The 26,063-nt window shown below is 36.0% G+C and overlaps 1 protein-coding gene across 1 annotated transcript in view; it reads left to right on the top strand.

Annotated features, from left to right (window-relative positions):
* CCDC158 (coiled-coil domain containing 158) overlaps nucleotides 1–24,301 on the top strand; it is a gene marked incomplete at its 3' end in the record, with an annotated part of 84,711 nt that extends 60,410 nt beyond the window's left edge. Inside the window, exons 18-24 of the mRNA XM_081304328.1 lie at nucleotides 5,508–5,656; nucleotides 7,109–7,168; nucleotides 8,825–8,884; nucleotides 11,947–12,014; nucleotides 13,789–13,947; nucleotides 23,180–23,287; nucleotides 24,225–24,301. Of these exons, the coding sequence (XP_081160454.1) occupies nucleotides 5,508–5,656; nucleotides 7,109–7,168; nucleotides 8,825–8,884; nucleotides 11,947–12,014; nucleotides 13,789–13,947; nucleotides 23,180–23,287; nucleotides 24,225–24,301 (681 nt within the window). The remainder of the gene's footprint in view (nucleotides 1–5,507; nucleotides 5,657–7,108; nucleotides 7,169–8,824; nucleotides 8,885–11,946; nucleotides 12,015–13,788; nucleotides 13,948–23,179; nucleotides 23,288–24,224) is intronic.
* Nucleotides 24,302–26,063: the final 1,762 nt, after the last annotated feature.

Genomic DNA, 26,063 nt, shown 5'->3' with positions numbered 1-26,063 from the left:
TAAAAATTCTTAAATCACAGACCACTATAAACAGAAATTAAAAGGAAACCACAACCAATAGCTAAAAAATGAATAACTGTTCATCTATAGAGGAAAATAGCACACGCACTAATAGTGTTGTAAAGATAACACATTCACCAATAGTGTTATCTAAAGTAACAAATTCACAAAGAAGAAATGAAAAAAACCCATAGATATGAACAATTTTCAAACTCATTTGTAAACAAACAATGAATGACTATATTCACATGTTAAATGATAATGGGAAGGGTATAATATGATGAGCACTCTTGGTATCATACTTGACTGATCAGCATATACATTGATATGACTTTCTGATTGTTTTTTGCTTTCAAAGCTCATAATTTCTTTATTTCTTTTCTTAATTTAGTAAACTTTATTTTAGGGCAGTTTTAATTTTACAGAAAAATTGAATAGAAAGTACAGAGAGCTCCCATAGATTCCCTTGCCCACCCCCAATCCAGTTTTTCCTATTGTTGTGGTGCATTTGAAATAAATCACCAGGTCAGTCTTGAAGCAAGACATGGGACTTTATTCACAGATGTGGATCAGAATGGCAGTAGGCAAGTTGCTTCTGCAACCTTCAACCCCTTGCCAGAGGTGGGGTATCTCTTTTGTAGCCCAAAACTACAAGTCAAAACCATAGCAATATAGGAAGTGGGTCAGAATGACCCAGTTCAAGATACAGTACACTGCCTAAGAAAAATGGGAATTAAAATGAGAACATTTTACAAATGCATTTCTTAATAATACATTGTATAAGAATAACAGAAACACTTTCAACCACCCTGAATTGCCAAACAGGATATGCTTAGAAGGAGGTGGCAGAGGCAGGGTTTTCTCAGGAGAAGCATTTCTTAAATGAAATGGAGTCTAAGGGTAAAATGGAGTTTGTCTGGTCAAGGCACATGTAATTTGGCCCATAACACTACTATTAACATATTGCATTGATGTGGTATATTTGCTTTAATTGACAAGCCAGTATCGATAAATTATCAACTAATGGTTTACATCAGGGTTCATTCTTTGTCTTATAAATTATATAGATTTGGGGCTGGGATTGTGGCTCAGGCTCGCCTAGCATGGGCGGGACCCAGGTTTGATCCTTAGCACCACATAAAAATAAAAGCATTGGGTTGTGTCCATCTACACCATCTACAAAAATAAATATTTTTAAAAAATTATATAGATTTTCACAAATGCCTAAAGATATGTATCTCCCATTACAGTAGCATACATTAGTTTCATCACCCTAAAAATCTCCTGTGCTATGCTTAGTCATCCCTTCATCCCTTTCCTTGGACTATTGGCAACTACTGATCTTTTTACTATCTCCATAGTTTTGTCTTTTCCAGATGTCTTATAGCTGGACTCTTCATTTATTTAAATCTTTTGATTTCTTACATCAGAATTTTATAGTTTTCCTATCTGGATTTTCTACATATTTTGCTAAATTTATACCTAAGTATTTTATATTTGGGGGCTATTATGAATGGTATTATATTTTTAATTTCAAATTCTCATTGTTTATTGCTGGTATATAGGAAAGCAATTAAATTTTAAATTAAATTTATATTCTGCCACCTTGTTATAATCTCCTATTTATTCCAGGAGTTTGTTGGTGATGGTTGTTGTTATTGTTGTCGATTCTTTGGGATTTTCTACATAGGCAGCCATTTCAGCTATGAACAAAGACAGTTTTATATCTTGTTTCACAAATTTGCATACTTTTTATTTCCTCTGTGAGTATGCTTGCACGCATGTGTTTTATATTGCATTAGCTAGAACTTCTAGTATGATCTTGACTAGAAGTGATGGTGAAAAGAGATATTCTGATATTTCTGATCTAAATGAGAAAGTATCTAGTTTCTAGTCATTAAATATCATGTTAACTATATGATTTTTGTACATTTTCTTTCTCAAATTGAGGAAATCCCTCCTCCTATTTCTAGTTTGCTGAGAGATTTTATCATGGATGGCTGTTAAATTTTGTCAGACATTGTTGAGCATGGTGGTACGTGCCATAATCCCAGATGCTCAGGAGACTAAAGCAGGAGCATCATAAGTTTCAAAGCCAGCCTGGTCAATTAGTGAGAGCTTGTCTCAAAATAAAAAATAAAACGGGATGGGGATATAGCTTAGTGGTAAAGCACCCCTTGATTCAATTCTCGTACCTCAAAATATTTTAAATATTTTTTTAGTTGTAGATGGTTATACATCTTTATTTATTTATTTATGATGCTGAGGATTGAACCCAGTGCCTCACATGTACGAATCAAGTGGTCTACCATTGAGCTACTGCCCCCAGTACCTTAAAATTTTTAAAAGTTTGTCAGTTTCTTTTTCTGCATTTATTAATATGGTTGATTTTCTTTGATCTTTTGATGTGATGTATTACATTAATTGATTTTTGAAAGTTAATCCAGCCTTGCATACCTGGAGTAAATCCCATTAGGTTGAGGTATATAATTTTTTAGATATTGTTGAACTCAATTTGTTAATATTTTCTTGTGAATTTTTACATCTGTATTCCTGGAAGATACTGGTCTTCTTTTCTTGCAATGTCTTTGGCTTTTGTATTAGGCTAATGCTGGACTCATAGAATGAATTAAGAAGTATCCCTTTGACATCTATTTTCTGAAAGAGAGTGGAAAAATTAGTATCATTTCTTCCTTTAATGTCCAATAGAATTCATCAGTGAACCCACCTGAGTCTGGTACTTTCTGTTTGGAAGGTTATTAATTATCAGTTCAATTACTTTAATAGATATTTGCCCATTTAAATTGTCTGTTTCTTCTTGTTTGAGTTTGGGCAGATTAGCTTTCAAGAACCTGTTCTCCTTCATTTAGGTTATCATTTTTGTGGACTTAGCACTTGTTTAAAAAAATAGAAACATGAGGCAGATAAGCATATTGCCTCCACAACCAGCGATATTGATCATTTGTAATGGATTGTTTTTCTTCCAGTACTAGGAATTGAACCCAGGGGTGCTCTACTACTGAGCTATATCCCCAGTCCTTTTTATTTTTTATTTTGAGACATGGTCTCACTAAGTTGCTGAGGCAGACCACAAACTATGATCCTCTTGCCTTCGCCTCCCACATCACTAGATTGCATGTATGTTATTACATCAATTGTATTTTAAACCAATGTTCAGTGGGAAAATTCTCATGATCTTTAAAATCTGGTGACTGAGTATGTGTATACACAGACAACTTTTTAAAAATGTTTTAGTTGTTGATAGACCTTCATTTTATTTATTTATATGCAGTGCTGAGAATTGAACCCAGTGCCTCACACATGCCAGGCAGGTGCACTACCACTGAGCTACAGCCCCAGCCCCTACACAGGACCTATCCTACCTATACCACACAAGCTAAAAGACTGTGATAACTTCTTCACTACTCTTGGCTTGTCATCAATTCAAGATTTTGAAAGAAGAGAGCGTGGAAGTTGAATGGACCCATAGAAAGAAATATTGGAGGGGACTTGTCTGTGAGCTGTTTCCCTCCTCCCCTGCAGCAAGTGAATTATGGAGTTTCAGGGACACTTTTCTAGAGCCTGACAAGTGTTCCATAGGGTTTGGTTTATTATACTTCTTGAGAGAAGTCTATAATGAATAGCTTATCTATAGTTGGCAAAGTAAAGAGTATTACCTTCTTGGTATTATGTGACACTCTCCCCAGAGGAGGGCAAAGTTAAAAAACCTACTTCTTATGAACCATATACAGGCCCTAGAAAAGGGACATCTTAAAAAGAATCCTACTAAAGGGGACCACCTAGTGGGACCACCACAAATATAAAAACTGCTGAGAGTTCAGGGCTGGGCAGGAGCATGTATAAATAAGGCTCAGAAACCTGGTCCTCTGCTTCTAAAGTCCCCAGAATCACAGCAGGGCCACTCAGGTAGGGCCTTATTTCCCCACAATACCTCTCTCTCCTACTCTCTCAACCTCAGAGGGGCCCAACATAGCAGCTACCAGAGATAGAAGGTGTAAGGTAAGAAGAAAAGAAACTTACTCCTGTTTTACTAAAACCCAAACCTAAAATAGTCCTTTCAATTTGTTCTATAAATTTGCACATCCCAAAACAATGGGAAGCAAACACATCAAAATGTTAAAGGTGTTTTTCCACCTCCCTAATGCTTTGGTGATCAAGCAAGGGCAGATAAGCATATTGCCACCACACTCAGTGATACTGATCATTTGTAATAAATGTCAAGTACTTATACATTTTAATAATTGCCAGAGCTTATTAAATAAACTTTCTAGTGGACAGAAGATATGAAGTCCAGGATAGAGCTAAAGTGACTGAGGACTACAATAGGATTAAGTTTTCTTAATCAAGTTTATGAGATGTTATTCCACGGTGGATATTATGTATCTCAAGGTTAGAACAAGAACAAACCCAGGGATTAGTAAAATGGGATAATCTACTTGGAAAGAGATGTTTTCACTCATGATTAAGAAACTGGTTCACATCTTTATACTTTTTAAGTGAAGACAGTCAAATTTAATAATTTAATGGAATCTAGTTTATGAAACTTTAGACTCATTGTGGCAAGATGACCATTGGTATACTAGAAAGACAACACTGTGACACTTTTGAGTTAGAGCTCATGATATCTCCAACTGGATATTGTACATGCTCTATCAGTGAAGGTGGGAAGTGGGGAAAAGCCCAAAGAACCAAAATTTTGCGGTGTTCAACCCTCAGAATCAATCTGCCCTGCAGATGTAAATCTACAATGGAATGCACGACTCAGGTAGAATAGCTCAGTGACACACTGAGTCCACATACTCACTGTGGCAACTTCTAACTACCATGTGGCTTCCCTTCTTGATGTGCCTATTAGGTACTTCTACACTTACTACATCAGTCTTTATCAAATGTCAACTAACAGTTTGAAAATATTGGATGTCATTTTCTTCATTAGTGAAATGGAAATAGATTAATTCATCTGTTGTTTACTTCTAAAGTTCTGTAGCTTTATAAAATTAGTTTATCTCTATGGGCTGGGGATATAGCTCAGTTGGTAGAGTGTTTACCTCGCATGCACAAGCCCTGGGTTCAATCCCCAGACCATAAAAAAAAAAATTAATTTGTCTCTAAACAAAGTAACAAAATTGTTTTGCCCAGATGTAATTGAAAATATTTCATAGCATGCTAAGGATGTTCATACTACATTGTTAAAATTAAAAATTAATGTGTATAATTTGAAACCACATATGTATATATAAATACACTTGAATATACAAACATACATATACATACATATACACACATTAAGTTATAGTACTCTATCAATTATTGATTGATTGTTATTGCTTATTCCAGAGTGGGGTAAGATTTTTATACCTGTGAAGTCAATTTTATTTTCCTCTTCTTGCTCTTCCATAATTTCTATTTAAGAGCTGATTAATTTTATGACAGAAAATAACATTCACATCTGAAAAAAAGTCTGTTTGTTCATTGTTTTAATTCAGCACTGCATGAAGGCTAATGTACTGAAGGAAGACCCAACAAGGGACCTGAAACAGCTTCTCCAAGAACTGAGAAGTGTGATTAATGAGGAGCCGTCCTTGCCTCTGACCAAACCTGAGGAGAGTGGGAGAACACCATCTCTCGGAGCCTTGTATGTGCTGCATGGGACCAAGCACACTCGGAGTAGGAAGCTCCTCTCATGAGTGGTTTGCCATTAAGTTGTCCACATGTTACTCTCTGGGAGGCTGAGGTTTAAATAATTTGTAAGAGTGTCTGAAGTTAGCAGGGGGAAGCAATATGAAAGTGGAGGAGTTAGACAAAAATTAACCAAAAGCAAAAAAAAAAAAGCTTGACACCAATAAAAAATAATATAATCATTCATTCAAAAAGTAGCCAGTCCAAGGTGTTACTCAAAGTTATATTTGTATAGGAAATTATAATTCCCAGCATAGTTGAGAGCCATAATCTTATTTGACCATCACAACAACCAGCATGTGTTTGCTTGCAACACATGCTCCAATAGTGGAGCTAAAACTAGAAACTTGAGAACTACAGAACACTCTCAGTGTAAACTAGGGAAGAACCTTCATTCTCTAGGTATTCATGACAATTACACATACCAAATTAATAAAAGTTCAGAGCCAAAAAGGATTTAGTACCTCACTAGTCTGTACTGTGGAAATCAATGAGATTCTCATATTCTTTTCAAAAATGCTTTTTAACTTTATTGTGCATTGTCATTTACCCTACCTTATCTTAAAGCATTTTAAAATGATGTATATTTTTTATATTTTTTCATTTTTCTAATATTTATTTCTGGTTATTTGGCAAAACAATCTCCAGTTCCTTAAGATGTTCAATTAGTATATATTTACTCAAGGTGCCAAAATATTTGCTGGATTTATCTCATTGTTATAAATATTATTAATAATAATAGTAAAATATCAGTAACAGTAAAATTGCCTAGCATATCATTGCATTGTTTGAATCATATATTGTCAGAAATGTTCTGTTGGCCACCCCATTAAAGAATAGTTTCACTTGAAGAACACTTTCATTTTTGTCATAACTATAATATGCCTTCTAAGACAGAACAGTAATATTTAGTTCATTAGACAGATGAGTGAAATTGGACATAGATTAACCCGCCTCCTTCTATGAAGCTAAGAAACAAACCCAGAAGTAAAAGCTAGAACCCCTGGCTCCTAGCACTGATCATCCACAGGATTAATGTGGCTTCCCTGGTCAGGTTTCCATCATTCCTGCCACTAGTGACACAATTGAGCTGTTTGGACTATGTCAAACATGAATATATTTGATCCCTGCCGTTAGAGAACTTATGTTAATTTTTTGTAATCCTACAAAACGACCTTTGTTATGACAGCCTACATTCTGCGTAACACTTAAGAATCCATAGAAGGAAATTATTTTTGATTCCATGAATTCCAGAGGTAACCCTTTATTAAATTTTTTTGGAGGCCTAAAATCCACATTTTTAGCTCATAAAAAATTGAATTCATGTGAGCAATTGATTTTTTAAAAGACATAGAATCTGGAAATTGACCTATATATAATTAACTGAAAATTATATGTGTCTGCACAGAAATGAAAGAGTAAGAGATTGCATGACTGAATCAAGCATGAGATCAGAGATATGCCATAGGTAAGAAGAATCTGAAAATCTGAATCTAATTAATTGTCCAGGATTTATATGTGGGCTGGTAACTTACAAAGTCTATTTGGACTGTTTTCATGGAACTTCATGGGCATATTGGTTTCAGTGAAGAAAACTCGTTCCATTGTTAAATTGACTCTAAAAGGGATTTCAATGAAATGAACTTAATTTACTTTCTATAAACCAACTTTATAGGCATTTCTTTTTTGCTTATTTTAGATTTCACTGATTATGTCAGCTTTCCCTCACTATAACAAAATTCCTGTAGATGTCATCTCAGCAACTCAGAAGGATGAGGCAAGAATATCACAAACTCAAGGCCAGCCATAGCACTTAGTGAGATCCTATATTAAAATCAAATATAAAAAGAACTGGGGATGTAGCTTTGTGGTAAAGTGCCCATGTATTCAATCCCCAGTACAAAACAAACAACAACAACAACAAAAAAAAACTGAGATAATTAACTTATAAAGGGTTTATTTAGTTCATAGTTCTAGAAGTTCCAGTGTAAGATCTGGTAGACCCATTGCTTTGGGACTCTGTTGGGGTTCCTGATAACAATGGTGGGAAACAGGTGATGGAGCAAACTCCTCCCTCACCTCATTTACAGGAAGCAAAAGAGAAATAGAAACAGCTGGTTCCTACAATCTCCTTTGCCCATGCACCCAATGACCTAAGGACCTCCCATAAGGTCCCATCTCCTAAAGGTTCCACACCTTCCAATAGCACCATCCTTGGGACCAAGCCTTCCATACATTGGCCTTTGAGGAACTATGAACATCCAGTCCATAGCACTGATATTTAGCCATCTGAAGCTATTTATTATAAGGCATGCCATACCAAAAGATTGTTCTATACATGTTTACAATGGCTTATATAAATGTAAAGAGAAGAACAGTCCAGAAGGGAATTATAACAACCTCAACACAGGTTTATAAAAACCTTACTAAAAACAAGTCTACTTTCATCAGTAGTTGAATAGCTGAATTTTAAATGAACTCATTAAATAATAAGAACATAAAAAAATGAAATCCACAACCTTCAAGTAAGACACCAAAAAAAAAAAAAAATCAAGACAACTTCTGAGAACACTTTAGCCAAAAAGGAAAAACAGATTACTTTTGATTTATTATTCATTGCTTGATATTTTCAGTAATTCACTGCCTGTTGCAAGAAGTACATTGTCCCTTGGTCTGCACTGAAGAATCTCCTAATTTATCAGCCGTCTGCCTTTACTCCCATTTTATGTTCTAATCAAACCAGATTACTCCCAATTCCCAGAGGTTTATGTCTTTTTATCTTCAAGCTTTTCTTTATATAATTTTCTCTCTACCTGGAAAAGTCAGAGGCCCAGTCTCCTTTCTACATCTGTCTGAAAGTAACATTCAGATGAACCATTTTATTTTATTATATAATTTTGTTATATAATTAATGCTCAGTGATATGTTAACCTGTCTACCATATGGTATCATTTCATCCTGGATGAAACTAAATCACGCTAGGGTGTAGCATGCATAAGGCTCTTGGTTCAGTCCCCCGTGACAAAACAAAACAAAACAAATTATTTCTCTCACAGACCTTTACTAGACTGGTAAGGAAGTAACATTGTGTAGTCTTTAATTTTTCCCATTCTTCTACTGACAGAAGCAACAACTCATTAAGGGACTCTACCGAAGGGAGCAAGTCCAGTGAAACACTCAGCAGGTAAGAAATTATCTTACCAGCCTCCAATTTTCAAAATGTGCCTTTTACTATTCTTCATTAATTAAATCAAAAGATTATTTACTAGGGGCTGGGGCTGGGGCTCAGTGGTGGAGTGCTCGTCTTGCATGTGTGAGGCCCTGGGTTCGATCCTCAGCACCACATAAACAAAATAAAAGTATTGTGTCCACCTACAACTAAAAAATTTTTTTAAAAAAGATTATTTACTACCCATAATGTGCCATGTGCTGTGCTAAGCCTTTAGAAAATTATAGTGAGCAAAATAGACCTATTCTCAAGGTCTACTTATTGACCAGCCACTGACAAAAACTTATTTTTATTTTTTCTGTTTTTACTACCCATAAAAAATAGAGCAATCAGAGCCTTCTTTTTGTCTTAAGAGTAGGAAAATGGTTTCTATTGTTTTAATTTCAGTTAAGCTGAGGCTCATTCATCACCACATCTTCAGCACCAAGCATAATGCCTACCACCTAATAGCCCTTTAGTAAATATTTATTTAGGGAATGATTCAAGACAGCATTAAAAATATTGTCTTACAATATTATCTGCCACTTGACCACAAAATAGTAAACTTGAGTCTTTCTAAATATATCTTTCTATTAATATAAAAAGGAAAATTTTGATTTCCTTTTCACTTGAGGATATAACACTACATAGTACTATTAACAGTAACCATACTGTATTTTATTTTCTCTATTTTCTGGTTGTTTTAGATATATTTAATCTACCTCATCTAATCTATGAGGTAGGCATTATTTTCCCATATGTAGGTTAGAAATGAAAACTGAGAGATTTCTTCAACAACTTGATAAGGTTATATAACTTTTACACAATGGAGCCCAGATTTGAATTTGGGTGGAGCTGTCTCCTAAGTACATGCTAGTGACTCCTACTATGTACTGCCTTTGGGGACCAAAGCTGAACTACGTAGGTAGAGGTGAGTGGAGTAGTTACTTCTCTTGAGACAACAAAAGCTCTGCTGTATAGTTCTCCATGACTTAGAAAAAATTGTTTTCTTCAACAATGAAATTACCAGAATACTACATTTTATGAGGGGGAAAAAACCTATATTCTTTAAAAAAAATCATGGAGAGGATATTGTTCCATAGTTTAACGTATGGCTTAATAAAAGACAACTGGATATGTTGTGTCATTATTCTCATTTACTGCTAAGTATTTTTATTATTTCACTCTAATTTCTTCTGCTACACATTGATCATTCAATAACATTGTTTAGTCTCCATGTGTTAGAATAGCTCCTATTTTTTATTTTATCGTTGATTTCTAATTTTATTCTAATATGGTCTGATAGAATGCAAGGTATCGTCTCTAGTTTTTGTGTTTGCTAAGAGTTGTTTTGTGGCCTAAGATATGGTCTATTTTAGAGAAGGATTCATGTGCTGCTGAGAAGAAAGTATATTCAGTCATTGATGGATGAAATACTATATATATGTCTATTAAGTCTAAATTATTGATTGTATTATTTAGTTCTATAGCTCTTTGTCCAGAATTGGAATTATCAAGAATACAAGTAACAATAAATGTTGGCAAGGATATAGTGAAAAATGTACACTCATACATTGGTGGTGGGACTGCAAATTGGTACAACCAATCTGGAAAGCAATATGGAGATTCCTCAGAAAACTTGGAATGGAACCACCATTTAACCCAGTTATCCCACTCCTCAGCATATACCCCAAAGACTTAAAATCAGCGTATAATGGTGACATGGCCACATCAATGTTTATAGCAGCTCAATTCACAATAGCTAAACTATGGAACCAGCCTAAATGACCCTCAACAGATGAATGGATAAAGAAAATGGTGTAATATATACAACGGAATGTTGTATATACTATATATATACTATATACTATTCAACCATAAAGAGGAATTAAATTATGGCATTTGCTGGTAAATGGATGGAACTGGAGACTATCATGCTAAGTGAAATAAGCCATCCCAAAAAACCAAAGGCAAATGTTTTCTCTGATATGCAGATGATAACTCACAATAAGGGAGGGAGTAGGGAAGAATAGAAGTACTTTGGATTAGACAAAAGGGAATTAAGGGAAGGGGAATGGGAATAGGAAAGATAGTAGAATGAATCTGACATAACTTTCCTGTATTTATATATGAATACATGACCAATGTAATTTCACATCGTGTACAACCAGAAGAATACAAAGTTGTACTCCACATATGTATAATATGTCAAATGTATTCTATTTTCATCTATAACTAAAAAGAACAACAACAAAAGACAACTGGAACTGCTTGGGAGGCTGAGGCAGGAGGATTATAAATTCAAGGCCAACCTGGGCAATTTAGCAAGACCCTGTCTCAAAATAAATAAAAAGGGGTGAAGATGTAGCTCAGTGATAGAGCACTTGCCTAGCAAGTGCAAGCCTCTAGATTCAATACCCAGTATCACAAAAATAAAAGAAAAATAAAAATTGGATCTAACTTGCCATGATATCAGCTATCAGCACAGCACCTGGTGGGGGAACTCCTCTGGTATATTTCTGAGAACATCTTAATGAAAATAGCTTTGATCTCACAAACCACCTTGAGAACTGCTGTGACCTTCTCAGACTACCCAATTCACAAAGAACTGCATAGTTTAACTTTTTTTATTTAATTAAGTCTTATACTTTTGTAAACTGATACTACTAATGCTAAGAGATTTTTGTTGTTGCTGCTGTCTTTGGTCTCTTCAATTTTAAATGAGTCATTAAGATGCATTTCTTAAAATTCATGAAAAGATGATTTGGGTTTGTAGGATTATTACTCAAACATGAATTTTCTGACCAAAATTATATATATGAATTACTTCATCCTGAAAAATGTTCATGGGTACAGAATGCAAAGTGACTTCAAATCTCCATCTTAGGGTATGTTAAGACTCCTACAGTTTAGGATTATGATTGCCACCTTAAGTTTTACTTTAAGCCATCAAATTTGCCTGTGTTGACAGGAGTTCATAAGAATACTTTATAACCAGAATAACCAGAATACTCTCCTTACTGTTTTGATGTTTCCAGAGAGCCAGTTATGTTGAACGCAGGAGACCTGGAAGATCCATCTAGTTGTTTCGCTTTTCAGTGCACAGGTGAGTCTTCAATGAAAGTGCTACCAAAAGCTTGTCCTTGTCCCTGATGGCAATTTAATAAAGACACAGTTTTGAGGAAAAAAAAAGTTTATTGCTTTGCTAGCAAAGGAGAAACACAGGGGACCCCTGTCCCAGAGGCTATGATTCTGCCCATCAGGGAGAAGAGGGCTTTTAAAGAAGTTCTTCAAAGAAGTCCTCAGTGGGGGGAGGTTGTGATTCAGTTGTTAATTTGGGAGATAGCCATTCCTTAGATCTTCTGGTGCCAACCTCCAAGTGTGAATTACTTGGTCCCTTTGGTGGATGTATGCTCAAATACAGATGATGAATGAGGTCTAGGATGGGTAAAGGGTAATCCTGTTCCCTGCCACTGGGTTAGGGAGGGGGAGAGGGGGAAAAGGAAAAGAAAAACATGTCTCTTTTAAAATGAGCTGTGAAGGGTCTATTAAAAAGGTGCAGTGGACCACTGTTACAAAAGCACAAAGACAGGACCTGCTGAAAACCCTGCAACTCCCCATTTTCATGAGCTTGAAAGCCAAAGTCATGACTGTAACCTCTAAGTCCCCATTAACTCTCCTGTTACTTCCTCCATTCATTCTGCTTTATCCACTCTTGAATTGTTCCTTGAACATGTCAGGTGCTCCCTATTAGGGCCTTTACCCCCACTGTGCCTCCGTATTATTAACCCCCTCACCTTTCTTAAAGTTTTGCTCAGATGTTATGTTCCCAATGAGACTTAACCCTTACCACTTTTTTTTTTGAAAACCACAACCTTTTCCTATACTTTCAATCCCCCTTAACCTTTTCCTTTTAAAAGTTACACATTATCTTGTAGCATATTATGCAACTTACTGATTTATGTTAGCTCCATAAATTAAACAAAATTTACATAAATTAAACAAAAGCTACACAGTCTTTAACTATTTGGTTTCCTGATAAATCCCAGGAACCTTGAACCTATCTGATAGAAAACAGGTGCTCAACAAATACTGATTAGATGAAAGAAAAAGGAGAATTGAGCCAGACAGCACTCTCATTTCTAAGAATTATAATCAAAATGATCTTTATAACAGCAGGCTTCTGATGGAAAAAGTTAAAATAGTGAAACAGGAGTTTTTGAGATTAGACTAGATTCCCGGTTTTGCCAATTTCCTCTGAGTTCTTGTCTCGCAAATTTTAAAGAATAAAATCCAGGGACAGTCATGCAAGGGAAGAGTAAACAGAACAGGATTTATTTGAGCAAGAAGAGCTAGAACTGTCACCATGCAGGAGGGGCCTAATAGCAGAAAAAACCATTTTGGTGTGCTAGCTTAGGAATTTCTATATAGTTCTGGGTAGAGCATGGAGCAAAATAGGCATTGAAAACAGCACCATGACTATCTGGCCTTTGAGTTTTGATTTTTTCATTCAACTTTCATCTGGGTTCAGCCCTACCTCTGGTTTTCCCACCTCTGGAACAAAGGAGTTGGTTGAAGTGTTTCCACAGGTGAGTCCCATGGCCTTTTACCTTTGAAATAGGCCTTGATGGTGCTCATTAATATTTCTACAGATTGGCTTCCAGGTGTGATTTCTGCATTTGAACAAGAACTTAATTGGGGGATATCACTTCTGATTGCTGATCATTCATTATTTTTATTCATTAGGAGACCTTGCTCTCATTTCTAAGAAATCATAAACAAAATGATCTGTATAAAAGCAAGCTCTCTCGATGCAAAAGTTTGATATAGTATGCTATTTTTAATCACTGTCTTTTACTTTTATTCTTGCAAATTTTCAGCAAGTCCAACAGTGAAAAATTCAGCTTCCCGTTCATTCAGTTGTTCTCCTAAGAAATCTCCAGTGCATTCACTCCTGACTAGTTCAGCTGAAGGGTCAGTGGGTTCCACGTCACAGTATAGATCTACCAAATCTATTCATTCACCTGATTCTGTTAAAGGTAAGAATAATCTGATATAGTTTATGGGATTAATTGATTTTTCATCTAGTGAATTTCAAGTTCTTTTCCATAGTCAGAATTAACAAGATTTTGCCTGCCGATCTTATATGCAGGCTCTAATTGATGCTGTGTAAAATGGTCTTAATTAAAACAGCCACTATGAACACATATGTAAAAGCATATGCTAGTAAAAGCATAGATAGTATATGTAAGTATTTTCTCTGACATAAACAATGGATATTTTACCCTTTGCGGGGGTCTCCTTTTAAATGCTCTGAGTGACTTTTCTCTTATTTACATCCTTTAAAACATGGCTTTCCACCAGTTCCAGCCTTTGTAAACGCAAATTTCTATTACATAAGCCTGTCAAAATGTTCTCATTTTTAAAATTTTAAGTTCATTTGTTATTTGACAAGACAGGTGGAAAAAAATTATTTGATGTAGAATAAATGCCTGATAAATATATGGGTGTTGAATATAAGTGTGTTAGATTGAATTTGTCATCATGTATGACAGTGACCAAATCACTTCTGTGCTCTATGGCATCATTCCCATCGACAAGGGATAAATCAGACAAGCTGTTGCCTCATTGTCAAGTCAGTTCTATTGAAATTTTAAATTTCAAGTCTTTTAAAATTCTATGCAATGCACATTTCTAGATCCTAAAAAAATGAAAATCAGAACCTAATCACATCTTAGTACACTTTTTATTCACTTCTTTTTGTATTTGTGTCTTCCTTCATCCCTTATAATTCTTTTTTAAATTAATTAATTAACTAATTTGTTGTAATTTGTTATACATGACAGCAAAATGCATTTCAATTCATAGTACACAAATGGAGCACAATATTTCATTTCTCTGGTTGTACATAAAGTAGAGTGACACCATTCATTTCTTCATTCATGTACCTAGGGTAATGATGTCCATCTCCTTCTACTATCTTTTCTATACCCGGTCTCTCTCCGATCCCCTCCCTCCCCTTTTTCCTATCCAAAGTTCTTCCATTTCTCCCATGTTCCCGCCCTTCCCCCATTATAGATCAGCATTCACTTATCAGAGAAAACATTCAGTCTTTGGTTTTGGGGGGATTGGCTAACTTCACTTAGCATAATATTCTCCAACTCCATCCATTTACCTGCAAATGCCATGATTTTATTCTCTTTTAATGCTGAGTAATATTCCTCTGTGTGTGTGTGTGTGTGTGTGTGTGTGTGTGTGTGTCACACACACATATATCACAGTTTCTGTATCTATTCATCTACTGAAGGGCATTAGGTTGGTTCCACAATTTAGCTATTGTGAATTGTGCTGCTATAAACATTGATGTAGCTGTGTTCCTGTAGTATGCTGTTTTTAAGTCCTTTGTGTATCAACTAAGGAGTGGGATAGCTGGGTCAAATGGTGGTTCCATTCCAAGTTTTCTAAGGAATCTCCATACTGCTTTCCAGATTGGTTGCACCAATCTGCAGTCCCACCAGCAATGTAAAAGAGTGCCTTTTGTCCCACAACCTTGCCAACAATTATTGTTGCTTGTTTTCTTAATAACTGCCATTCTGACTGGAATGAGATGAAATCTTAGAATAGTTTTGATTTGCATTTCTCTAATTGCTAGAGATGTTGAACATTTTTTCATATATTTGTTGATTGATTGTATATCTTTTTCTGAGAAGTATCTGTTCAATTCCTTAGCCCAATTTTTAAATTATTTTTTAAATGTTTTTTTGGTTGTAGATGGACACAATACTTTTATTTTATTTCTTTATTTTTAATGTGGTGCCAGGGATCGAAACCAGTGCCTCACACATGCTAGGCAAGTGCTCTACCACTGAGCCACAACCCTGGTCCCCCTTAGCCAATTTATTGATTGTATTATTTGTTTCTTTGGTGTTAAGTGTTTTGAGTTCTTTATATATCCTGGAGATTAGTGCTCTATTTGATGTGTGTGTGGTAAAAATTTGCTCCCACTCTGTAGGCTCTCTCTTTTGCTAAGAAGAAGCTTTTCAGTTTGAATCCATTCCATTTATTGACTCTTGATTTTATTTCTTGCACTTTGGGAGTCTTGTTAAGGAAGTCAGGGCCTAATCCAACATGGTGAAGATTTGGGCCTACTTTTTCTCCTGCAGGGTCTCTGGTCTAATTCCTAAGTCCTTGATCCACTTTGAGTTGAGTTTTGTGTGTGGTGAGAGATAGGGGCTTAATTTCATTTTGCTGCATGTGGATTTCCAGTTTTCCAAGCACCATTTTTTGAAGAGGCTATCTTTTCTCCAATATATGTTTTGGGCACATTTGTCTAGTATGAGACAACTGTAATTATGTGTGTTAGTCTCTGTGTCTTCTATTCTTCATTGGTCTACCAGTCTATTTTGGTGCCAGTACCATACTGGTTTTGTTACTATTGCTCTGTAGGATAGTTGAAGGTCTGGTATAACGATGCCACCTACTTAACTCTTCTTGCTAAGGATTGCCTTAGATATTCTGGGTCTCTTTGCAGATTGGTTGGTTGAATTTCATGACTGCTTTTTCTATTCCTATAAGGAATGTCATTGGGATTTTGATTGGAATTGCATTAAATCTGTATAGTGCTTTTGGTAGTACAGTCATTTTGACAATATTAATTCTGCCTATTAAAGAAGAAAGGAGATCTTTCCATCTTCTAAGGTCTTCTTTAATTTCTTTCTGTAGCGTTCTGTAGTTTTCATTGTAGAGGTCTTTCACCACTTTCATCAAGTTGATTTCCCCCATTTTTTTTTTTTTAGTCTATTGTAAAGGGGGTAGTTTTCCTAATTTGTCTTTCAGAGGATTCATCACTGATGTATAGAAATGCATTTGATTTATGGGTGTTGATTTTATATCCTGCTACTTTGCTGAATTCATTTATTAGTCCTAGACATTTTCTGGCAGAATTTTTCAGATCCTCTAAGTATAGAATCATGTCTTTGGCAAATAGTGATAGTTTGAGTTCTTCTTTTTCTATTTGTATCTTTTAATTTCTTTCATCTGTCTAATTGCTCTGGCTAGAGTTTCAGGGACTACATTAAATAGAAGTGGTGAAAGAGGGCATCACTGTCTTGTTCCAGTTTTTAGAGGGAATGCTTTCAATTATTCTCCATTTAGAATGATGTTGGCCATGGGCTTAGCATAGAAAGCTTTTAAAATGTTGAAATGTGTTCCTATTATCCCTATTTTTCTAATGTTTTGAACATGAAGGGGTGCTGTATTTTGTCTAATGCTTTTTCTGCATTTATTGAGATGATCATATGATTCTTATCTTTAAGTCTATTGATGTGATGAATTACATTTATTGACTTCCATATATTGAACCAATCTTGCATCCCTGGGATGAACCCCACTTGATCATGGTGCACTATGTTTTTAATATGTTTTTGTATTACATTTGCTGGAATTTTATTGAGAATTTTTGCATCTACGTTCATTAGAGATATTGGTCTGAAGTTTTGTTTCCTTAGTGTGTCTTTATCTGGCTTTGGAATCAGGATGAAATTGGTCTCATAGAATGAGTTTGGAAGTATTCCCTTTTTTTCTATTTCATGGAATAATTTGAGGAGTACTGGTATTCTTTGGAAGTCTTGTAGAGCTCAGCTGTGAATCTATCTGTTCCTGGGCTTTTCTTGGTTGGTAGGCTTTTTTTTTTTTTTTTGAGAGAGAGAGAGAGAGAGAGAATTTTTTAATATTTATTTTTTAGTTCTCGGCGGACACAACATCTTTCTTTGTATGTGGTGCTGAGGATCAAATGTGGGCCGCATGCATGCCAGGCGAGCGCGCTACCACTTGAGCCACATCCCCAGCCCCGTTGGTAGGCTTTTGATGGCATCTTCTGTTTCATAGCTTGAAAGTTATCTGTTTAACTTGTGTATATCATTCTGATTCAGTTTGGGTAAATCATTTGACTCTAGAAATTTGTCGATGTCTTTGACATTTTCTATTTTATTGGCATGCAAATTTTCAAAATAGTGTCTAATTATCTTCTGTATTTCTGTAGTGTCCTTTTTTTGTCATGGATTTTAGTAATTTTGAGTTTTCTCTCTCCTTCTCTTCGTTAGCATGGCAAAGAATTTGTCAATTTTATTTATTCTTTCAAATAACCAACTTTTCGTTTTGTCAATTTTTTTCAATTGTTTCTTTTGTTTCAATTTTATTGATTTCAGCTCTGATTTTAATTATTTCCTGTCTTCTACTACTTCTGGTGTTGATTTGTTCTTCTTTTTCGGGCTTTGAGTTGTAATGCTAGGTCATTTTTTGTTGACTTTTTCTTCTTTTAAGGAATGAACTCCATGCAATGACCTTTCCTCTTAGTAGTACCTTCATAGTATCCCAGAGATTTTGATATGTTGTATCAGTGTTCTTATTTACCTCTAAGAATTTTTAATCTCTTCTCTGATGTCTTCTGCAATCCATTGTTATTCAATAGCATATTATTTAGTCTCCAGGTGTTAGATTAGCTTCTATTTTTATCATTGATTTCTAATTTCATTCCATTGTGATCTGATAGAATGCAAGGTAGTATCTCTATGTTTTTGTATTTGCTAAGAGTTGATTTGTGGCATAATAAATGACCTGTTTTAGAGAAGGATCCATGTGCTGCTGAGAAGAAAGTGTATTTACTCGTTGATGAATAAAATATTATTTATATGCATGTTAAGTCTAATTATTGACTATATTATTGAGTTCTATCGTTTCTTTGTTTAGCTTTTGTTTGGAAGATCTATACAGTGGTGAACGAGATGTGTTAAAGTCACCCAGTATTATTGTGTTGTGGTGTATTTGACTCTTGAATGTGAGAAGAGTTTGTATGATGAACATAGATGCTCCATTGTTTGGGACATATATATTTATAATTGTATGTCTTGTTGATGTATGGTTCCCTTAAGCAGTATAAAATGTCCTTCATTATCTCTCTTGAGTAACTTTGGCTTAAAGTCTACTTTATTTGATGTGAGAATATAAAACTCTGCTCGTTTACACAGTCCATGTGAGTGATATGTTTTTTCCCAACCTTTTGCCTTCAGTCTGTGAATGTCTTTTCCTATGAGATGAGACCCAGCATATTGTTGGGTCTTTTTTTTAATCCCATCTGCCAGTCCATCTCTTAATTAATGAGTTCAGGCCATTAACATTCAGGGTTATTATTGAGACATGGTTTGTATTCCTGGTTATTTTGGTCTATTTTTGGTTTTTAACTTGACTTGGTTTCTCCTTTGATTGGTTTTTCCTTTAGTGTGATACCTCCCTTTGCTGATTTTCATTGTTGTTTTTTTATTTCCTCCTCATGGAATATTTTGCTGAGGATGTTCTATAGTGCAGACTTTCTTGTTGTAAATTCTTTTAACTTTTGTTTATCATGGAAGGCTTTTGTCATCAAATCTGAAGCTTAATTTTGCTGGAGATGAGATTCTTGGTTGGCATCCACTTTCTTTCAGAACTTGGTATATGTTATTCCAGGATCTTTTAGATTTGAGGGTCTGGGTTGAAAAATCTGAAGAGATCCTAATTGGTTTCCCCCTATATGTAATCTGATTCCTTTCACTTGTTGGTTTTAAAATTCTCTCCTTATTCTGTATGCTAGGCATTTTCATTATAATATGCCTTGGTGTAGATCTGTTGTGATTTTGTACATTTGATATCCTGTAAGCCTCTTGTACTTAAAAATACAGAGCGCTCCACAAATTTGCATGCCATCCTTGTGCAGAGGCCATGCTAACTTTCTCTGGGTTGTTCCAATTTTAGTATATGTGCTGCTGAAGAGAGCGCTTCAATGTGCTTTCTGAAAAGAAAACACAGTCCTGGGGTACTCTAAGTCTTTTCCATCTTTGGGTTCCACTCTGCGTCCCCATCAGGATCAGACTTTCCAATCTGTCCAACAACATAGCTTCCAGGGTACTTTTGAAGTCCCCAGCTGGGATCAGACCTGTAAGTCTGTTCCAAATTGTCTGCAAATTGTCAATCATATGAGCGTCTTTGGCCCCATCATGCAGTTTTCAGGGTGTTTGATAGCCTCTACCTAGGTTTCAAGAAAAGAAATAAGAAAAAAAAAACCCTAAAAAGAACATTCCTAAGATCTCAAGTAATCTAGGTACATTCAATAATTTGCAATTTCTTGTTATTTAAAATAATAGAGAGGACACAAAACCCTGTAGAGAGCTTAGAGGCACTTTGGGATAGGATACAGTCAGATAAGTTTTAATTAGAAATCTGTTCATATAATTGGGGTCCACTTTGTTTTGAACATAACTCTCACTGTTCTGACAACTATTACTTATTTAAAAGCTGACTCCCCCTATTCCTAAGTAAGGGGGAAGTGACATTAGCTATTTCCCATTTTCCACCTTCGGCTAAGGTATCTGTCCTTTGGCTCACTGACCATAGGAATGGGATCATGCCTGCCCGCCTAAGAAACTGTTCTCTCTCAAGGCCACACATAAATCATGACCAGGGCACAGCTTTGCACCACCTTTTTAGTCCCCTGTCTCCCCAACAGTGAGAATGATACTCCTTAGTATTGAGTAACTTAGCTGGGGCACTTAAAGTGAGACTGCAAAGAAAGTTGAGAAAAGGGAGTGAGGAAAGACAGGCCAAGAACAAGATATTCCTTCAGTTTTAGCTGAAACTTGGGGTTAAGAGATTTATGGCACAAGCTTAGAGTTGGATTTGCCACTAAGTGTACTGGGTCTAAATGTGGTGTTTAGTAGGGAGTAGTTTCCTTGATTGTTACATCAAGGCCTTTAACAATGTGTTTTGGGTGAACCCCATGTTTGGCAAAACAAAGGGATGCTCAAGCTGGGAGAGAATCTCTCATATTCGTTTTAGGAAGCATTTCAAGTTCCCTTTGACTCAAGAAAGGGGTACATTGGCCTAAGGGACTCTCCTATCTTCAATGTTTTTATAAACAAGCACTCATCTTCTTAAGGGACAAACAGACTTTTGACCAAGGAAAGGAAGAAGAGAAAGAATAAGAACATCACCTGTTTAAGTCCCACAGAAGCTAAGAAACCTATATGATGCCCACTGTGCAGCATAAGAGCAAGAAAGGGCTTTAAGAGGATCACTGAGCTCCTTTGTAGTTTTAAAGTTCAAAGATTTACTAGATCCCTAAGACCACATCAGCCGCCACCTTATTGACATTTGAATCTACTGGGCATGGAGCTTTCCCAGCCACCTAAGAAGGGGAGCCCAGGACAAATGAGGCATATGGAGATTGTGCTCTCTGGTCTTTGAAAGTAGAAACGGGGGGGGGGTAAGAGAGAGAGAGTGAGAGAGGGAGGAAGGGAAGGAGGGAGAGGCAGATAGAAATAGGCTACAGGTACAGGAACTAAGCGAATAAGTCATAGTCAAGAAGCCCCATCCTCAGGGGCCAAGAGATGTCACAGAAGAGTTGTCTCTGAAGAAGGGTAGGAGGAGTTTCTAGAGAGGGGGAACTCAACTCAAGACCAGTGGGGTACTTGGCATACATGATAGAAAAGATTCTCAGCACAAGCCAGACAAAGGCATAGACGGAAGTTTTTTTAGGAAGGTAGTACTCATTCAAAGGACAATGCGGCTGTCTCAAGAGTGAGAAGCAGCCCCAACTCAGACAAGGGGCCCAATATTTATAGAAGAGCTGTACCAGGGGCCAAACTGGAGGTGGGTGTAGGATAGAACCACACAATTTCACACAGTTTTCCTGTGCTTGTGTATTTCCCTCATTTTATAAGGGTGTGGGCCAAGGTTTACAACTGTGTTTTCTGCAGCTCAGTGGCTTGACTCTGCATTTCAATGGCTTGAGGATATTTCCCTTAAGATTCCATATTTCTCTATATATATCCTAAATCCCTATCTCAAGGAGGTGAGGCAGGAAGATCACAAGTTCAAAACCAGTCTCAGAAAATTAAGTGAGGCCCTAAGCAACTTAGTGATTCCCTGCCAAAAAAAAGTAAAACAGAGCCGGGCTCAGTGGTATACTCCTGTAATCCCAGTGACTGGGGCTCGGGAGGCTGGGGCTCCGGAGGCTGAGACAGGAGAATCTCAAGTTCAAAGCCAGCTTCAGCAAAAGCGATGCACTAAGCAACTTAGTGAGACCCTGTCTCTAAATAAAACACAAAATAGGGCTGGGGATATAGCTCAGTGGCCGAGTGCTCCTGAGTTCAATCCCTGGTACCCAAAAAATAAATAAATATAAAACGATCTGGGGATGTGGTTCAGTGCTTAAGCACCCTGGGTTCAATTCCTGGTACTCCTCCTCCCCCCAAATTTAAAGTATCAAATTATTTATCTGTTAGAGCAGTGATTATTGTAGGAAAGCTTATCACTTTGTTAATTTATGTTACATGAAAAAATGCCAAGTGGCATTTTTTCCCTGTTTTTAGATAATCAGGAAACATCATGTTTCATAGCATTAATGTCAGAAACCTCTCCAGAAATTGTTTCTCATCCTCTTGAATTAAAATAATAACTAGATGATTGTCTTTAATTCTAATATCTGTAATGAAAAAAGGTGCTTTTTAATAGCAAGATGAGCCAGCAAATAATTTTATGAAGATTATACAGCTACTTAGGGGCTAAGATCAAAGTAGAATCTTTAGGGATGGGGGATATAGCTTAGTGGTAGAGCACTTGTCTAGCATGTGTAAGGTCCTAAATTCAATCCCAAGCACTACAAAAGAAAAATAAAAAAAGGATTAAATTACTCAGCTTGCTAATCAGGTATCTTTAGAGATAGACAGGACTTAACATGTTTATTGGAGAATAGCTTTCATGCCTCAGGGTGCTTTTCAGTTGCTATTGCCACTTTTATTGTAGGTCACTGAAGACATGGAAGCACCCACCTGACCCTCTCCCATGATGTCAATACTATTCTCATTCAGGTGACAACTAATGGATGGGCAGTGACCTCACATATATTTGAAAGCAGCACCAGTGTCTGAATTAGATCTTGCTTCCCCAAGCCCTAAGTTAATGGACCTAGTCAGGTTTGGCATGAAAAGCTGTCATTTACAATGCAAAGTATGTCATTAATTAAACTTGAAGTATTCTCACCCATCCCATTTAATACTATGTAGTTAAATAATAGTGAAGATTGGAAACAAAATCAAATAGACTAGCATTGTGATATTTAGATAGGAGACAATTTCCTTATCTTAAAAGTGTTTTAAAGTTTTCTTTATTTTTAAGGAGAAGTCGTTTAACCTGAAATTGCAAATATACTTTAGATATCACATTTAAGCAATTTTCTAATAGATTCACAGTCTCCTCCACTAGAAACAACAGGAAAAACATGCAGAAAACTTCAGAACAGATTGGAAAGCTTGCAAACCCTGGTAGAAGATTTGCAGCTGAAGAACCAAGGTACATTGCTTATTTTGGGAGAGTTCTTGTTCCTAAGAGTACTTACCTTCACTAGGCATGATGACACACACCTGTAATCCCAGCAGCTCATGAGGCTAAAACAGGAGGATCACAAGTTTGAAGCCAGACTCAGCAATTTAGTGAGACCCTAAGCATCTTAGTGAAACCCTGTCTCAATATAAAAAATAAATAATGGACCAAGGATGTTAAGCACCCCTGGGTATAAATCTCTGGTTTAAAAAAAAAAATAAAAAGAATCTTTGCCTTCCCTTCAGATTAATTCTCCTAGCTATAGAGCCATTAAAAGGTATTGAATTAGCAATTTAGAAACTTCATTCAACATTTGAGCATCTCAGCCATGACCAACCCCTACATTAATTGTCTGATCTTGGTCCTGCTCCACCCTACTCTTATCTGATAGGGATGACAATTCTGCTGACCGACCCTCAATAGGGTTGAGAGGTTTTTCATGTGAACTTTCCCATACACTGTCTTTCTTGCCTATTTTTTCTATAAACAGACACTTGTATAATAGTAGCCAAAATAGAATTAGAGTTCATAGCCAGAAAACAAAATAATGTTATTTAGTCTACACATAATTTAAATTAGTTTAGAGCTATAAGAGACTATGTCACCCAATGAATGAATCACAAAATAAAAAGTTAATCCACTTGTAAAAATCTAAAGCCATTTGAATGAGGAAACTACTACAATCTGCAGATGATGGGCAGCTCTTGCTAAATAACATGGATATGGGAGAACTATCATGTTTCATGCTTTTCTGTTCCATAACTCTATCTTTCAAAAAATATGCTCCATTGCAAATTTTCATAATTTCTTAATTCTATACTGTTAAAAAGTGAATCTTTAAAGAAGTACATAATTTAAAACCTAAGTAGATTTTCTTATTCTAACTTTGTTTTATCAACATTTTCAGCAATGTCTTCAATGATCAGAAATCAAGAAAAGAGGATACAGAAAGTGAAAGACCAGGAAAAAATGTTACTGAAATGACACATTGCTTGCCTATTCTTTACAGAGGGATGATGCCCAATTAATTGTGCTGTTACTTTAATTAGTGCCCTGTGTGCTTTTTTTCTTTTTATGTGAAAATTTAATAAAAGATACCTGTCCTGTAAAAATCTACTTTGAATCAAACTATTCTTGAGTGCTCTTACAGGAAAACTTCAGACAATACTAACTATATTTGAAAGTATTCATATATTATGACGTGTTCATTTGTGCTAGTTCCAGTGTACTGGAATAACTGTGTGTGTTTTGTTATCTTTACTGGCTCTAAGACATTAGGGTTTTTTCTTTTTTTAGCTTAAAAAATGCCTGGGGTAAAATGTGATTTCATGTGGAAATGAAGTGGCATAATGCCAAGGACAGGACAAACTCCAGCAGGGCCTTCTTTTGTGACTCTGAACTTACTGTTTGTCCTGTCAATATAAGTGAAGGTAATCAGATAGCAAAACTTTGGGGCCCTTAGTCAAAACTTTCAGAAGTCTTTATTAATTACTAAAGAAAATATTTTTGTTACTCTTTATCAAGTGAGTAGAAACTTCTAGGTTGAAATAATTCAGTCTTGCCTTAATTAGAATTTAATAAATTAGGAGGGTTTGCTTGTGTATCAAATACAATGAGACAAGAACAGAAATAAACATGTTTCATTTGTGCCAAAACATCAGGGACAACTTGGCAGAAGGCTAACTGTTCAAAAAACTGTGCCCTGTTTCCCCATAGAGAACAGTTGTCTAGCAGACAGTCTATTTTCCAGTTCCACCTCCTTCACATCTAGTTGTGGTCACCTGACCAGCTCTCACTAATAGAATGGAAAGTGGGAAGAATACTAGGTTGCACTTTCAAGCCAAAAGTGTTATATGCACTTTTCCTTGCTTTATTTTCCTCCCACAGCTGGATGCAGAGGACGGGAAGAGTCCTCATGGATATTAGTACCATAGGGCAAAAGGGAGCCTGGGTGATTTACTCTGCAAGGAAGAGAGCAGCCGTGCTGCTGAGACCCACTAATTGGTACAAGGACAAGAACTGGGCATCTGGTGTTGCTGCCTTCCATGATAGCCTGGGAACACAGCTCGCTGGGTCCAGCAAATGGGCTGAGGACGCGCATGCTCTCAAAACCCTGTTGCCACTCTCAGTGCAAATGGGCTGAGGAGGACACGCATGCTCTCAAAATCCTATTGCCACATCCCATTTTAAATGATTTTTTAAAACAAAGTTTAATAGTCTATGTTAATCTCTTAAGTCTGTTGGCTTTTTTTATTTCATCAGATAATAAAATGGCTGACAGAATTCTAAAACTATTTTTATTTAAAGTGTTTTACCTTTAATTTTACCTTATAGGAATGCTTGATTATGTGCATTAATGATAAATGCCTTCTGCAAACCTCACTGGTATAATACAAAATTTGTTATCAAGTATGTAAGCAGTATATATGAATTTAACATATAGTACTATGAGCCCCAAACTGTCAAACAGCTCTGTTTAGCACTTTCTGTTGCTACTTTCTGTTGGGTTTATGTTCTTTTCAGCAAAGAGTTTTACTAGGATTAAACATTGTTTCACCACTAGATGTTACACTTACTAAAAGTCATTTAACATATAAGAATTCATTTTCAAGTACAGGCATGCTGAATTTCCCTCCAAGCAAAAGTTTTAAAAGAAATATTTTAAACTTTTTCTCCAAAGAGAGGAGAAAAACAGACTCTTCATACTTAATTTGATTTTTTTAAATGTGTCTCTTCTTAGTTGAAG

Source organism: Spermophilus citellus (assembly GCF_964194105.1).
Source record: "Spermophilus citellus genome assembly, chromosome: 8".
NCBI lineage: Eukaryota > Metazoa > Chordata > Mammalia > Rodentia > Sciuridae > Spermophilus > Spermophilus citellus.
Note: the sequence above shows the minus strand (reverse complement) of the source record. Positions and strands in the feature narration are given on the sequence as shown.